A 16,087-nucleotide genomic window follows, 5' to 3' on the forward strand; every position below is an offset into this window, starting at 1 on the left:
TTGGGGGTTCACTTTTGCCCTCCCTGAGCCCTTTTGCAGCTGGCAGTTTGAGCTGTTTTAAACGAATTCGCCTGTTTGGGTGGTGTGGTTTTTTTGGTTTTTTTTTTAACTAAAGCATCTGGAGACCTGCAGGAGGCAGGGATGGGGTGGTGGAGGGTGCTTTTCCCCGGCTGTGGTGGCCCGGGCCCCGCCGCCATCCCCAGACCCTTCTGCGGGACTGCAGTTGCCCCCGGAACCCGCCTCTGCCCCGGAACCTTCGGCCGCTCTCCGCGTTTTCTCCCGGAGCCATTCGGCAGCCCCCCCCCCCCAACGCGGGGCGTGGGCGGGCTGACGGGCGGCCCTCTCGACCAATGGGCAGCCGTGTTTTCCCGCCGCGGCCAATGGGAGGGCGTCGTGGGCGGGCGTCGTTGCGGGGGGCTGCCTGGACGGGGCGCGAGCGGGGGCCGACGCGTGAGTGAGGGGGGGCTGAGGGGAGGGGGCCGTTGCCGTGGTAACCGGGGGTGGCTGTTGGGGTGAGGGGGGGCCGGGAGCGGTTCGGTGGGGTAATGGCGGGGCTGGGGGGGGCCGGGAGGCCTTAGGGGGGTGACAGCGGGGCTGAGGGGGCTGTGGCTGAGGTAACGGGGGGCTGGGGAACGGGGGCGGGTGTGGGGGTGACAGGGACCCGGGGTGACAGGGGTGGGGGGGCTCCATGCTGGGCCCCGTCCCCACTGTGAGGGACACCCCGCTCCCTCCTCTCCCAGCGACCCTTGTAGTGTGTGTCCCCCCCCCCCGATCCCTGCACCCTTTTGGGGGGGGTTCAAGCGGATTTCGGCCTGCTCTGGCGGCCTGGGAGGAGCCCCCCCCTCAGCACCCCCTTCTGCAGGGTGACCAGGGCGATGTTGAGTGGCTTTGGGTGTGGGGGAGGTCCTGGAGGGGGGACAATTGCGTCTCTTGGGGAATCCAGCCTGGTTTCAGCATCGAACCATCTTGGGTGTGCTGGGGGCATCCGGAGTGTGGGTTTTATCAGAAAACCTGAGATTTAAAGCATCACACACCCCCTTTTTTCCTTCCCCCAGAGGGCTGTCCAGCTTTATATAATATTTTTAATTGCTTAAGTGTTTCATTATGGGCCACCAAGCCAAGAGGTACCTGTCCTGAGTTAATCCTCTCTTACAGAAGTTTTCAGGCTGGTGGACAGACGAACGTTGGTGGCGCTGGCTCCTGATCGCTGGGCTGTCGGAAGGAGCGAGCGAGGAGAAACACAAGGTATTTCTCGTACTTAGTGCTTCGTTTTTCACTAAGCTGCTTTCCACCCCGTGTCGGGGGCACTGAAGGGCGGCTGCTCTGCCCGCTGCCGGCAGCTTGAGGCTTTATGCTTTGTTTGGGGCTGCTGCTGGGTTAAAAAAAGAAAAGAAAGAAAGAGGAAGGAAGAAAAAAAAAAAAAAAAGGGTTTGGGGGTTTCTGAATTTCGGAGTGGAAGCCAGGTGTGTTCCAGAGGAGGTGTGAATTCTGGAAAAGGAGGTTTTTTTCCTCCTCTCCTCTGGCCTGGGAGCTGTCTGGCTGCTTAACGCAGGAGGTGTGGGTGTTGTCTTCGCACCCAGCGGGTGCAGTCACAAGCTGTCGTGATCTGTGATCCCGAGGCATTGTTGCCAACGTCGTTTTTCTGAGAGAATTTGAGAAGCTTGGCATAACAGCACACCATTGCCGTGCGAGGTGAAATCCTTGTCGTTCTATTGACGCTGAAACAGCAGCGCGTGCTTTACAAAGGCAGGGTGACTCGTTAGCTGTGTCAGCACAGCGCTGACGAGCGTTGGCAGTCCCGGAGTCGACGTCTCTGGAGAGGGAGCCTGCTCATCAGCCGCAGTGACAGGCTGCCTGCTGCGGAAGCCCTGTCAACATACAGCGAGATTTCAGGCTCTGGACTTGTTCAGACCTGGCTCATCTGCTGGATTCACCAGGGAGTGAGTCAATCAGTGTCATCTGAGCAGGGTTTTCTGCTGATGAACATCGCTTCCCGTGGATACCCGGCTGAGAACCAGACCTGCTGCAGATGGTCTGACTGCCATGACCTCTCTGTTCTCTCCCACTTGAACTGCAAACTCGGAAAAAGGCTTTAAACTCCCTTACCAAGTACAGAGTTGTTCGGTCTCCCACTTCCCTTTTAATAAAAGCACCGTTTATGCAGCCCACTGCGCAGAAATGGTGATCATGATTAATGCTGTCAGCCCTCAAGGGAGACTTTAGCCTGAGGAATCTTTTGTATTAAAATTAATTTGCCGCTCCAACAAGCAAGGTATCCAATTATTTACCTTGTCTGTCACGGGTGTGGGTGTCAGGGTGGCTGGAAGTGTTCTGTGTTAGTTCGTTACCCTGATACACGCTGCAGTGTCATCAGTGCTTGGGGCTGTCTGGCAGCCCTTACCTGGGTGACCTGCAAGAGAACCTTCTTGAGGTGCCGTTGATTTGACTTTACAAGTCAATTCGGTGCGAGTGGGAAGTGAAATTCCCCGAGGTGCTGTCTGTGCTGCTGCGAGAACAAGTAGAGGGTCCTATTCCTGTTTATGTATTTTTCTAAATAGACTTAACTTTATTATTTTGTAAAATTATTTTAGGAAAACAAGTTTCACTGCCACTGCACATAACCCACATGGAAACGCTTTTACATTTCAAATTAAGTCAAGTTTTATGACCTAGGCAACTCGGATCTTGCATTTTTCTCTTGTATGAAACAACCTCTGCTTCTTCTTTTGTTACACCCTGTGGACAACAGAGAACCTGGCAGTCAGTACAATTCGTACAAGGCTTTTAAGTTACTGGTTGCTGTGGTTAAATTTTCTCTTCTTTGCCTGTTCCTCTGCCCTGTTGTGTGTGAGGTGCTGCCACTGTCCTCTCCACCCGTTGCCTCTGGGGAGTTAGGGTGATTGCTATACAGCAGCTGGCGTGCACTTTGGGATGCAAGGTGCTGTTCTGCACAGTATATAGGAAAACCTCTTTTGTTTTACTCCTGTCCGCAGGTACTGAGCCCAGGAGCGCCTTTCCCTTGAGGTCTGTCTGTGCGTCTCCTACTGATGTACCTGCTCTAACAGTGTCTGGAGGGACCCCCGCCAGCTGCCGTCTGCAGGGCCCTTGGCAGGGAGCGTTCACCAGGAAGCACGATGAAGATCGTGGTTGCCAAAGTGCTGTGTCTGCTGGGCATCTGTGTCCTCATGCTGGCCGGGTCCCTTCTCCCTGTCAAGATAATCGAGGCCGATTACGAGAAAGCTCATCGCTCCAAGAAGGTTCTTGCCCTCTGCAACTCTTTTGGAGGAGGGGTCTTCCTGGCCACCTGCTTCAACGCCTTGCTGCCTGCCGTGAGAGAAAAGGTAACTGCTCACGAGCCTCTTGCTTACGAGCAATTTTAATGAACTTGTGCCACTTGAGTGTGTTAGGGAGCCCTGTGCATGAGGGACCACCCTCCCCTCTCCTGGCCTGCAGGAGCCCAGGCCACCAGACCTCTGCCCCTGTGGAAATGGAGTTGACGGGTCTATGTCTTGCCAGAGCAGCCCATGAAGCCTCCTCAGAAACGGCTGTGCTGAGCCTGGTGTTTCTGATCAGGAGGGCGAACTGTGCCCGCCTCCCGTTGGGCTACTGCTGACTGTCCAGGTGGAGTAACTGGAGATTGTTTTGATGCAGAAAAAGGCCGAGCATCGCCTGGGATGTCTCTCTCAAACTCCTACCATTTAATGTGTGTTTAAAACCCTTTCAGACAGCCACTAACCTTCCACTGGAAGACAAATAGGTTCCCTCTCTCTTAGGCTGAGGCCTGTGTACAGGGCTATTAAAATATCGCAGATGGATTTAGTGTCCATTTAGAGTTGCGTGAACACAATAGGAATATTTCTCTTTGGAGGGACAAAGGTGATTGGTTCACTGTGGATTGTTTGCTTCCTTCCAGCTCGATGAAGTTCTCAGGCAGGGGAATGTGACCACGGACTACCCAGTGGCTGAGACCATCATGATGGTTGGCTTCTTTGTGACGGTCTTTGTGGAGCAGCTCATCTTGACCTTCCAGAAGGAGAAACCTTCCTTCATTGACTTAGAGACCTTCAATGCCGGTTCGGATGTCGGGAGCGACTCTGAATACGAGAGTCCCTTCATTGCGTCTTCCCGAGGGCGCACGTTGTACAGTGAACACGGTCACCGCTCCCACGGCCTGAATATCCAGGAGCTCTCCCACTCCGGCCCCTTACGGCTCATCGGGCTGGTGTTTGCTTTGTGTACACACTCCATCTTCGAGGGACTGGCCCTGGGCTTGCAGGAGGAGGGCGGCAAACTCATGAGCTTGTTCCTAGGAGTTGCCATTCATGAAACGCTGGTAGCGGTGGCATTGGGCATCAGCATGGCCAAGACCGCGTTGCCCCTGAAGGATGCTGTGAAGATGGCTGTGGCGGTGAGCCTGATGATTCCTCTGGGCATTAGCATTGGGATGGGGATTGAGAGCACCCAAAACGCAGCCAGCAACATTACTTCCCTGCTCCTGCAAGGCATTGCGGGGGGCACTTTCTTGTTCATCACCTTCTTTGAGATCCTTGCGAAAGAGTTGGAAGACAAGAACGACCGTCTCTTGAAAGTTCTCTTCCTGGTGCTGGGCTACACGGCTCTGGCTGGGCTGGTCTTCTTCAAGTGGTGAACGCGGGAGCGATGGGAAGTGAATCTCACCTCCTTCCCTTGCAAACAGCAGCGGAGATGAGCCTCCCCTTCAGCCAAGGGGGACGCTGAAGCTCAAGGGCCAAGTGGTATTCACTCCAGGTGGTATTTCAGTATTGACCTGAAGGAGGAGAATTTCTTCCTGGGTGCTCAGAGGGAGATAAAAGTGAGGCATTTCCCAGTGTAGGTGTCCCAAGTTATTGTCCCTGCCCGTTGGATCTGCGGGTGCAGCAGCTTGTGTGGAGATTAGTCGACGCAAATGGTAAGAATCTGGTTCTAAGGCTGCCTGCAAAGAGCTCATCGAGCATGTGGTGTCCTGTTGATCTGCGTAGCCGGCCCCTTCCCTCCTTCCCCTTGGCCCCATTGCAGAAACCGTGGCTGGGAGTCTGCTGCCTTCACTCTCAGGCTCTGAGAAGGTGAGAAACAATAGCAGAAATAAAGTCGAAAGCAGGTGGGATCACGGATTGCACCGCTGCACTAAGCTGCTTTTGCTGGCTTAGTTTTGAGCAAAACCTGGTTGTAATAGCTGCCAAAAATAACATCCCTTCAGGGGCGGCTCGGTGTGCCTGGTGCCGCAGCTCCCCCGAGCAGAGCTTCCATTTTAACCCACAAGTGGCTCTGGGAGCTCTTGTTTCTCAGTGATTAAAGGAAGAAACAAGGCCAGGCCGTGCCCCTGTCCCGTGCTTCCTTCTCTGCTTCTCATCCATATGTTGAGCATTCCCTAAAGAAAACCTCCAGCAGCCTGTTAATGTATTGTTTGTAAATCCTCAGGTCCCTGTCTGAGGGCCGTTCTGCAGCGCTCGCGGAGCCCAGGACCCATTTGTAAGAAACGGGCAGCAGCAATTTCCAGCATTAATATTTTAGGGCAAGTGCTTACGTTTAAATGGTCTGCAGTGAAATGGGTTTAGCAGTCGCCATCAAACACGTCTTCAGGGCTGCTCCTGCAGCCTCTGCTCTCGCTGTCAGCAGGCTCACGTGGCGATGCCGCCGTGCGAGCGAGCGCTGCGCTCCGGAGGCTCTGCAGGGCGGTTTGTTGGTGTTTTCAGAGAGAAATCTCTTCCCTGGGGGGTTGTGAGGTTGTGAAAGGGCTGATTAGAGGCACTTGCAATCTGACTGCGCGTAAGCAGGTCTTTCCGTGCTTCCAGAGCATGGAAGCTCAGCCTGCTGCAGGGTCCCATCGGGATCCTTGGGATTTGTCCTCCTGGGCGAGGAGCCGGGATCAGAGGCTGGAGCCGGGAACCTGCCCTCCCCGCTCCCTCCTGCGGCTCTTAACACTGGAGAGCGGCTCCCGCTCCACAGGCTCCCGCAGCCTTGCTCCTCGCCGGCCTCTCGCGGGGGATGCATTTTAATTAGACGTAGCCTTCACTTCTGCAGCGGCTTCCGCAGGCAGAGCAGAGCTTTTTGGAGGCGCTGATGGAATTATAACGATGTGGAGCGGGCTTAGCCGTGGCGCAGTCCCTGTTAGCGCGATCCAAAGCGGCGAGAAGGATGGGTGAGACTGTGAAGCAGCATCTTGGAGCCAGTGGTTGGCACAGCTGCAGCATATGGAGGCTGATGAGGATCATCTGACAGTTCCTGGTGCTCAGTATTTTAATTGCCGCAACATAGCGAAGTCAATTAATCTTGCTTTGAAAAACCTGGAGTGGAAGGGGGGAGGGAGGGTTATTTTAGGCCTCAGATGACACAAATTAGCAGGGTCTGATGAGAGTGTAATTTGCCTCGACGTGGCAAACCTCTGTGTGTTATTTCACTTCTCGCAGGCAGCTCGTGCTGGGCAGCATCGCTCCCATTGGGTGTTTCTCGGTGCTGGTGGTCGCCCCGGACAGGGGGGATGAGGTGAGGGATGAGGTGAGGTGTGATGCCGTGGTGGGGAGCACAGCGCCCGGTGTCCCTGCTCAGGCACAGCCCCTGCCCTCCTGCCTCTGCCTCTTTGTTTCTGCAGCTAATGCTTTTCTTGTAGGTTTTTCCCCCACCCCATACCTGGGCAAACGTGAGCATCTCCCCGAGTGTCGGTGAAGGCAGGGCCCCGAGGTCAGGGTCTATCCTCATCTTCCTCATCCTTCCTCCTGCCTGGCCCCATCTGCAGTCCAGGGGCTGATGGACTAAAGCCCAGACAAGCTGTTGATGGAAGGAAATTTCTTAACCGGCGCCCGAAAGATCAGCAGGGATCCGCTAACGTCAGCCAGGATGGGGGCTCCCCCAGTGTCTGGGGCTGGTGTGACAGCGGGGGGACAGGCTGGAGCCTCCATTTTACCCCCTTTCTTCTTCTGGTGGAGTTTGGGAGTGGGCTGGTCTGGGGAGCAGGGAGATGCTGAGCTCTCACCCCTCTTCCTGCTGCTCTGGGGGGGCTCCCCTGTGCCTGGGGGGGGGCTCATTCACTGGCAAGCGTCAGAGGCCAGGGCTGCTGGGCTGGTTTAGGAGCGGAGAAGGACAAGCCCCGTCTGCTGCTCCCAATAAAGGCTCTGGCCTTCTCCCCTTTGTGTCACTTGTTTATTTGAAGTCCCCTGTCGCTCTGCTGCCTGCTCAGTGCCCGGCTCACATGGCGGCTGCACGTGCCCAGCCCAGGAGACAAACCCCACCGACGGGGACAGGGTGGGGGGCTGCAGACCAGACCCCCGCGGAGCTGTGCTGAGCTCGGAGAGGGGGGGGCATGGGGGCAGGACCCTCCCGTCCCCCTCCTTCTCGCAGCCCGCTCAGCATCGGCGTGATTCAGCCCTGCGTGTGCAGCCTCCCCGTTGCGTAAGGCTTGGCAGGGAGCTGGGGACTGAATGAAACGGAGGAGGAGCCGCAGCAAAAATGATCAAGGAAACTCATTCATTCCCTCTAACGAGTAGTATCCGTCCAGCTAATAACGCTGCGGGGGCCTGCGGGGATGGGGGGCTGCCCGGCGGGGTGGCTTTTCATCGGGAGGGGGCTGTGGCTGCCGGCCCAGGCCCTGTCCCCAAGGGGAAGGCTGGTGGCCCCCGTGGGGGCCTGGGGAGAGGTGGCCACGGCCCGCCCTGCTCCCGCTGGGCCCGGCAGCGCTTCTCAATGGGATGCGTGTTGACAGCGGCGTGGGTGCCACCATGGCCCCGCTCCTCCGCCGGCAGCTATTAATAGCAGCTGCGGATTTTAATTGCTGCTGCTCAGGAGTGAGCATGAGTCACGCAGCCCGGCCTGGCAGCCCCTCTGCCGGCCACCAGCCCCTGGCCTTGGCCGGGACCTTTGGGCTCCCGGGGCCTGTGGTCACGGCAAGCTCCAACCCCCCTGTCCCCAGCTTTCCTCCGGCTCTCGGGGGCTGCAGGACCCTCAGAGCAGGAGCCGTCCCCTCGCCAGGGACAGTCAGCCCTTGAGCCTGTACCACGAAGCTGCTCAGGCCCCAGTCCTGCTCAGCCGGCACTGGGGAGGTGAGCTGGGGGTCCCATGGCCCCCCGCCACCTGAGGTGTCACCCAGCATGTCCCCTCCAGGGGGCATTGTGGCCTGGGTGCTGCTGCAAGGAGCAGCTCTGCCCCCAGCCACAGACACTCCGGGGTTTTGGGGCTCCTGACCCCGCTCTGCCGCGGTGCCCAGGGAGGGGGTGGTGCAGTTGGTGACAGAGACCCTGCGGTGGCACCATGCACCTGGTCCTGTGCTGGTGTGGCCCGGTGGCAGCACAGGCAGATGCGTCCCCAAAGCCGGACCCTGCTGCCTACGCCACCCCCAAGTGTCACAGGGGCTTATGACACCCTGCCACTGCCTGCACCCTGCCAGCTCAGGGCGCTGGTGTCCGTCTGTCCTGTCTGTGTGTCCTTGTGTCCCCTGTCCCCGTCTGTGGGTCTCTGTCCCTATCCATGTGTCCCTGGGCTCTGCACCCCTGTCTGTGCATCCGCGTTCCTCTTCATGTGCGTCTGTGTCCCACCTGCATCCTCACCTGTGCCTGTGTCCACGTGCGGTCCCTGTCCGTGTGTCCACGTGCCTGTCTGTGTGTCCTCATCCCCCTGCATCCCTGTCCATGTGTCCCTGTCCGTCCCTGTGTCCCCATCTCTCTCTGTGTGTCCCTGTCCATGTGTCCCCATCCCTCTCTGTGTTCCTGTCCTCATATCCCCATCCCATCTTTCCCTGTCCGTGCGTCCCTGTCCCCATCCCTGTCCGTGCATCCCCATCCCGTCTGTCCCTGTTCGTGTGTCCCTGTCCCCATCCGTGTGTGTCCCCGTCCCCATCCCTGTCTGTGCATCCCCATCCTGTCCCTGTCTGTGTGTCCCTGTCCTCGTCCCTGTCCGTGCATCCCCATCCCGTCTGTCCCTGTCCGTGTGTCTCTGTCCCCATCCCTGTGTCTCTGTCCCCATCCCTGTGTGTCCCCGTCCCCATCCCTGTCTGTGCATCCCCATCCTGTCCCTGTCTGTGTGTCCCTGTCCCCATCCCTGTCTGTGTGTCCCTGTCCTCGTCCCTGTCCCCACCCCTGTGTGTCCCTGTCCCCATCCCTGTCTGTGTGTCCCTGTCCTCGTCCCTGTCCCCATCCCTGTCTGTGCATCCCCATCCTGTCCCTGTCCGTGTGTCCCTGTCCCTATCCCTGTCCGTGCATCCCCGTCCCTATCCCTGTCCGTGCATCCCCATCCCGTCTGTCCCTGCCCGTGTGTCCCTGTCCCCAACCCCGTATGTCCCCATCCCTGTCCGTACGTCCCCATCCCGTCTGTCCCGTCCCGCCCGGTCCGGGGCCGCTCGGGGCTGGGCCCGGGGGTCCGGCGGCCCCGGGCGGGGCGGGCGCGGCGGGCGGGGCCGGCGGCGGGGCGGGATCGGCTCTGCGGCGGCCGCACCGCACCGAGCCGTGCCGAGCCGAGCCGAGCCCCGCCGCACCGCACCGCGCCGGGCCCGGCCGAGCCGAGCCCCGCCGAGCCGAGCCGAGCCCCGCCGCGCCGGGCGGACCGGAGCCGCCGCGCCGGGGCCGCCCCGGGCCGGGCCATGCGCTGAGGCCGCCGCGCAGCCCGCAGCCAAGGGCGGATCCCGGGCAGGACACGGTGAGCGGCGGGCACCGCAATGCGACCGGCGCGGCGGGGAGCCGGGGGAAGCGGGGACGGGGCGGGGGGGAACGGGGGGTGCCCCCGGCAAGGGCAGGGCACGGCCGGGGAGCGGGGCCGGGACCCCGGGCCGGGGCGGTGGGACCCTGGTGCCTGCCCCTGCCTGCCATCCTGCCTCTGCCCCTCCATCCTGCCCCCGCCCCTCCATCTCCATCCTGCCCCTTCTCCTGCCCCTCCGTCCCTCCATCCTGCCCCATCTCCTGCCCCTCCATCCCCATCCTGCCCCTCCTCCTGCCCCTCCATCCCTCCATCTCCATCCTGTCCCTTCTCCTGCCCCTCCATCCCTCCATCTCCATCCTGCCCCTTCTCCTGCCCCTCCATCTCCATCCTGCCCCTTCTCCTGCCCCTCCATCCCCCCATCCTGCCCCTGCCCCTCCATCTGGCCCCTTCCCAGCCACTTCTCCTGCCCCACCACCTCCATCCTACCTCTGCCCCTCCATCCCTCCATCCTGCCTCTTCTCCTGCTCTTCCATCTCCATCCTGCCTTTTCTCCTGCTCCTCCATCTCCATACTGCCCCTTCGCCTGCCCTTCCATCTCCATCCTGCTCCTCCTCCTCCTCCTGCCCCTCCATCTCCATCCTGACCCTTCTCCTGCCCCTCCATCTCCATCCTGACCCTGCCCTGCCCCTTCCCTCCATCCCAACCCCCAGACTCCCCACCAGCTGTTTGTCTCCCCTAGTGCTGGGGCTCTGACTGGGAGGATGCTGGGGGGGTTCAGGGGGGAGCAGAGCCCACTGTCAGGATCCGGCCTGGGCTCTGCGCCCGCCTGGTGGGTGGCCCCATCCCTGGGAGCCGAGGGGAGGCTGTGGTCTGGGCCCGCAGGCACAGAGGGGCTGGGGTTCGGGGCTGGGGTGCTGCTGGGCACAGGCCACGGGGCCTTTGAGCACCCCTGGGTGGCCACGAGGCCGGGGGCGCTTTTGGCTGCGCCCACGGGCAGGTGGGACAGGCAGGACTGTCACCAGCCCCAGCCAAGGTTTGATGTTGCCTCGGCCCCTGCTCTGTCCCTGTCCACCGTGTGCCAGTGACACTTCTGATGTGGTGGGACCCAAGGGGTGTTTTTCTGCCCCATGGCCGGGGACCCTGTGATGGGAGCAGCTCCTTGGGTGCCCGAGGCCGCGGTGATGGGCTCCTTCCCCAGCTCCCAACCCCCTGCTCGCCTGGCGCCAGCCCCTGCCCGGCTGTTTGGGGACGTGCCGGGGTATCGGGGCTGCTTGTGGGATCCGGCCCTGCCGATGCCGTGGGGGGGGGACACAGTGGCCACGGGAAGGGGCTGGTTCCCCCAGAGGTGCCCAGGTGCCACCAGCATGAGGCTGCCCCAGGCGCTTTGCTGTCCCCCCCTCCCAGACCTGTTGGTCCCTGAATTGAGGTGGCGGGAGTGGAGCTGGCTGGGGCCAGACCTGACCCCCTCCAGCATTTGCCCGAACCCCCTTCCCTCCCCTCCCACCCCACTTGTCACCGCTGGCACCTCCGGAACCCCCGGCCCGTGGCAGGTTTAATGTCCCCACATGTGCTGGGGACACTTCATGGGGCTGAGCTGACGCTGCGGGAGGGAAACTGAGGCAGGGCCTGGCCGAGGCGATGCTCAGCCTGGGGCTCAGCATTGGCGGCTCTTTGTGCCCCCTGGTTTCACACCCCAGGGCTGCATCTCTCAGGTGGGGCTCAAGCGGGGACCCTGTCTGGGCCCGTCCATCCCCTGCGAGCGGGCACCGAGGTTTGGCAGTGCCGGGGTGGCCACAGGGGCTCTGAGCCTGCAGGCCACGAGCAGCCCGCGGCCATGCCACGCTCTGCCCCGGTGTCCACGGCTCTCTGCTGCATCCCCGGGGTGGGAGCGGAGCAGAGGGATGGCACGGGGTGGGACAGGGTGGCAGAGGGTGGCAGGGCACAGCAGGGGGTGGCAGGGGATGGCAGGGCAGCGTGGCAGGCGCCGAGGTCTGTGCGTGAAATGGCACCTTCGTGCTCGGCAGCAGCCGCGTGTGGGAGAGCCGGAGGGGACGGTCTGCGTGCCACCGGCTCCTCGCTTCGCTGGCGGCTGCCCCTCAGGGCTGCTCCTGCTGCCTGGGGGCTCCAGGGGTCCCACGGCTGCCCCCTGCCCCCCCCCAGCACGCTGCTCCCGCAGCCTCGGCCGCAGCTGCTGTGCCGGTGGCCGCGGCTCGGCCATATGGCCACAGCGGGCGGCTGGTAAAAATAGCAAATGGTGCTGCACCCCAGGCGGGCGGCGAGTGCCGTCCTGCCCCCGGCCACCCGGCAAGGGCATCTCAAGGGCACAGGGGGGGCTGACACCCCCCGGTTGCGGTGGCCCGGTCAGAGCAGGAGGGGGCTGGATGTCAAACGGATGAGCTGGGGTCGGGGGGGGGGCTGCCCCATTCTCCCCACGGAGTGGTGCCGCTGGGGTCTGTCCCGAAGTCCCCGCGCCCGGCGTGACGCCTCCCTCTGCCCTGTCCCTTCCAGCGGCGGCAGCATCTCTGGGGCAAGATGCCGGAGCAGAGCAACGACTACCGGGTGGTGGTGTTTGGCGCCGGCGGTGTGGGCAAGAGCTCGCTGGTGCTGCGCTTCGTGAAGGGGACCTTCCGGGACACCTACATCCCCACCATCGAGGACACCTACCGCCAGGTCATCAGCTGCGACAAGAGCGTCTGCACCCTGCAGATCACCGACACCACGGGCAGCCACCAGTTCCCGGCCATGCAGCGCCTCTCCATCTCCAAGGGCCATGCCTTCATCCTGGTCTTCTCCGTCACCAGCAAGCAGTCCCTGGAGGAGCTGAAGCCCATCTACCAGCAGATCGTGCAGATCAAGGGCAGCGTGGAGAGCATCCCCATCATGCTGGTGGGCAACAAGTGCGACGAGACCCAGCGGGAGGTGGAGAGCAGGGAGGGGGAGGCCGTGGCCAAGGAGTGGAAATGCGCCTTCATGGAGACCTCGGCCAAGATGAACTACAACGTCAAGGAGCTCTTCCAGGAGCTGCTGAACCTGGAGAAGAGGAGGAACGTCAGCCTCACCATCGACGGGAAGCGCTCCAGCAAGCAGAAGAGGACAGACAAAATCAAGGGGAAGTGCAGCATCATGTAGAGCCCCGGACTGGCCCGCACCCCCCTCCCCGGTCCCCCCCTCTCCCCCTCCCACGACTGGACGTGGCATCGCAGCGGGGCCGTCCCCTTGTCCTCCCGTGCCATCACTGTGACTATGCGGGGACGCCGCGGCACACGGGGCATGCGTCGGAAGACGGGGCATCCCGCCGAGCCCGGGGGTGCACGACCGCCCCGCGCCCGGCACAGCGGGATGGGGGACACGCGGCCGGGCACCGCCGGGGAGCACACGGACAGGCACCCCCCGCCCCCGCAACACACACACATTCTGCAGCACAACCAGCGGCACCGGCCGGTCCCCATCCCCTCCCCGGCGGGGGACCCCGCGTCGGTCCTCGTGGGTGGGAAGGACGGTGCGATGTGTCGGTGTCACCCTTGGGGACGGTCACACGCATCCCAGGCCCTCCCCGCGCCCCCGTCCCCACGCCATAGCGCTCTGCTCCTGCAGGCAGAGACCCCGGGGTGGGAGCAGCCCCCGCACGGTCCCCGCTGCCCCCGAGCCCCGTGCTGGCACCGTGGCCCCCGCCATGTCCCCGAGCCCCCAGCCCCGTCCCGGTGCCGCAGCCGGAGCCGCCAGCCCAAGCACAAAGCATCGGGTCCGAGGGAGGTCCTGACCCAGCACAATCCTGGTGAGCTCCGGCGGGAGACCCCCGGCCCCGCAGCCGGCCGGACCCCCCCGCCCCGCTGTCCCCTTCCCACGCAGGATGAGCCCCGCTGGGCCGCGATGCCACGGTGATGGGCGCTGCTGCTCCCTGCCGCGGTGCCCCGCCGACGGCCAGCGTCCCCCCCAGCTCCCGCAGAGTCCCTGCTGCGGGATGGCCTGGTCCCACACCCCGGGGACCTCCGACATCCCCCCCCCTCGCCCCCCCAGCTCTGGTACAGCCCTGCTTGTTCCCCCATGGCCGGAGCGGGGTCCCTGCGATGTCACCAGCCCCTCGTCCCAGCGGGGTTTGTCCCCTCGCTCCGGCCCCCGCTCACCCTCTGCCGCGGCCCGAGGGGGTGTCCCCAAGGGGGGTGTCCCCGAGGGGGTGTCCCCGGGCAGGCTGGGCCCCCGCGGTGCGCCCAGCTCCCCGCACCCCCGGCTTTTTACAACACGACCCGAGCGCCCAGGGGACAAGGTGACATTACGATGTAGCCTTTATTCTAGAAATAGTCTTCCTTCAATAAAGAGATGAGAAATGCTCCTGCGTCCCCGCGGAGCAGCACTGGGCCGGGGGCTCGGGGCCAGGCTGGGGGGGGGCCTGGAGGGGCGAGAGGAGGGACGGGGGGGGGGCACCCGTGTGCGTGTGCGTGTGTGTGTGCAGGTGTGTGCACGCGTGTGCAGCTCTGTGCCTGCGTGTGCGTGCAGGACGGCGTGCGGGCACAGGTGCGTGCGCGCACACGCGTGTACCGGCATCCCTGCCCGTACACGCGCACACGCGTGTGCGCATACACGTGCCGCGCCGTGGGCACACGTGCGTGCCTGCGTGCCCGCGCGCCCCGGCAGCCCCCCGCCACCGGTGGGTGCCCCCCGCCCCTCGCTGCCAGCGCGGGCTGGCGTCCCCGTGGGGAGGGGGTGGGAGCGCGGCGCGTGCGTCATCATGCCTGTTGCCATGGAAACCATCTGCTCCCCGGGCGCGGGAGCCGTGTGGGCACGCGGGCATGCGGGCGGGGGGGGCGGCGGGGGGGAGCGGGGCTGCTGCAGGCTGCAAGGGCCTTGGCAAGGGCAGGGCTCCATGGGGATGGTCGTGGCTCCGTGGGGACATCACGGCTCTGTGGGGACAGTCACGGCTCTGCGGGGATGGCCGTGGCTCCGTGGGGACAGCCACAGGTCCCTGGGGACAGTCACGGCTCCGTGGGCTGGTCACGGCCCTGCCAGGATGGTCACAGGTCCGTGGGGACGCTCAGAGCTCCATGGGGACAGTCACAGCTCCGCAGGGACGTCACGGCTCCCGGGCACCGGGCATGGGAGCTGCTGTCCCCGTGTCCTTCCCGTCCCTATGTCCCCCCCGTGGGCTGGGGGGGGACAGGACCTTTGGTGGGTGCCAGGGCAGGAGAGTGGGATGGGCACACGCGGGCACAGGGACACTTGGTGCTGGTCCCCACCTGCTGGGACCCCCCAGGACCTGCTGGGACTCCCCAGGACCCCCTGGGGACACGGAGGCCCAGGCAAGGCTGGGGGGCTCACAGGGATTTGGGGGGGTGGCCCCCAGGGCACCATCATACCAAAACTCAGGACTCCTGCACCAGACCCCCCCGGTGGTTCCGGCAGCTCTGCAACACCTTCGGCTTGGGGACAGAAAACCTCTGCCCCCCCCGTCATTCCGAGGTCTCCTGTCCCCCACCTCTGTCCCCTCTCCCGTCCCCCCGCTGCCCCCCCCACCCTGGCCAGTGCAGGTGGGGACCCGTGAGCAGGAGAAGCTCTTTGGGGACCGCGGGGTGTCCCTTGGGATGCTCCGAGGGATGTTCCTCAAGGTGCTCCTTGGGGTGTCCACGGGGATGTCCCTTGGCACGTCCCCAGGGATGCGCTGGCTCCCAGAGAAGGCCACTTGCTCCCAGGAGGGTTGGGGTGGCTCTGGCCACTGCCACCTGCCGTGCCCAAGCCTGGCACCCAGCAGCCATCAGAACAACGGGGCTGGGGGCACCCTGAACCCCCCCAAAACCTGCAGCCAGGAGCCCAGGGGGGCAGCGGCACAGGATCCAGATGGATGATCCCTCTCCGGTGCTTCCCCAGGCTCAGGGTTCAAACATGCTCTTCTTCAGCGTTAATTAGGGACCAGACGTCGCCCCGCCCAGCTGATGAGGAGCCGTCGCTGCAGCCCGCGGCCATAAAAATGCTTAAAAGCACAAATCCGGCATTGGGGACCCAAACCAGCTCCCAGCACCACACGTCATGCCAAGTGGTGGCTGTGTGGGACGTTGTCCCTCGTGTCCCCCCCAAGGGAGGGTGGCGGGGGGAGGCTCCCGGTGGCGGTCCCGGCTCTTGCACCCCTCGAGGCACCGGCCCGAAAACGGAGGGGGGTCCCCCTGTGCCCCCGGCATGTGCCCAGTGCAGCCACAACTGCAGCCAAAGCGGCTTATAACGCGGCGGGCGAAGGCATATGGGAGCAAACTGGATTAGGGGGAAAATCAGCCTTCTTCCCAGTAACAGGATTACGGGGTTTTCAGCCCAACTGGCGAGGGCTGGCGTGCGCCCAGCACCGGGGCCACGACCCCCCCGGGGAGAGCCCGGACCTGGCCTTTCTCCATCTCATTTCACGCTGGGATTGGAGGCGCAACTGGTGCGTACTGGTGTGGCCCAGGGAGCGATGGCTGCAGCATCT

General features: G+C 63.1%; 2 protein-coding genes across 6 annotated transcripts; both read left to right on the plus strand.

The window, feature by feature from the left end:
- Positions 1 to 124: 124 nt before the first annotated feature.
- SLC39A3 (solute carrier family 39 member 3) lies at positions 125 to 4,927 on the plus strand. Of its 4 annotated transcripts, none has more exons than XM_074565883.1 (4): positions 125 to 450; positions 1,156 to 1,245; positions 2,994 to 3,341; positions 3,914 to 4,927. In XM_074565883.1, exons 3-4 carry the CDS (start codon positions 3,135 to 3,137, stop codon positions 4,646 to 4,648), a joined length of 942 nt encoding a protein of 313 aa, XP_074421984.1. In that variant the 5' UTR covers positions 125 to 450; positions 1,156 to 1,245; positions 2,994 to 3,134; the 3' UTR covers positions 4,649 to 4,927. The 4 variants fall into 4 exon arrangements, with proteins under 4 accessions (XP_074421984.1, XP_074421985.1, XP_074421987.1 ...); XM_074565884.1 differs by having other exon boundaries at positions 442 to 490; positions 3,914 to 4,650; XM_074565886.1 differs by having other exon boundaries at positions 446 to 512; positions 3,914 to 4,650.
- A 44-nt stretch (positions 4,928 to 4,971) lies between these two features.
- Positions 4,972 to 13,974, plus strand: DIRAS1 (DIRAS family GTPase 1). 2 transcript variants are annotated; one of them, XM_074565889.1, is made up of 3 exons: positions 4,972 to 5,081; positions 6,426 to 6,501; positions 12,148 to 13,974. In XM_074565889.1, the coding sequence occupies exons 1-3, from the start codon at positions 4,972 to 4,974 to the stop codon at positions 12,766 to 12,768; spliced, it is 807 nt and encodes a 268-aa protein (XP_074421990.1). In that variant the 3' UTR covers positions 12,769 to 13,974. The 2 variants fall into 2 exon arrangements, with proteins under 2 accessions (XP_074421990.1, XP_074421989.1); XM_074565888.1 differs by lacking the exons at positions 4,972 to 5,081; positions 6,426 to 6,501 and adding an exon at positions 9,438 to 9,639.
- The last annotated feature ends 2,113 nt before the right edge of the window (positions 13,975 to 16,087 follow it).

Source organism: Larus michahellis, chromosome 23, assembly GCF_964199755.1.
Source record: "Larus michahellis chromosome 23, bLarMic1.1, whole genome shotgun sequence".
In the NCBI taxonomy this organism is placed as follows: Eukaryota; Metazoa; Chordata; class Aves; order Charadriiformes; family Laridae; genus Larus; species Larus michahellis.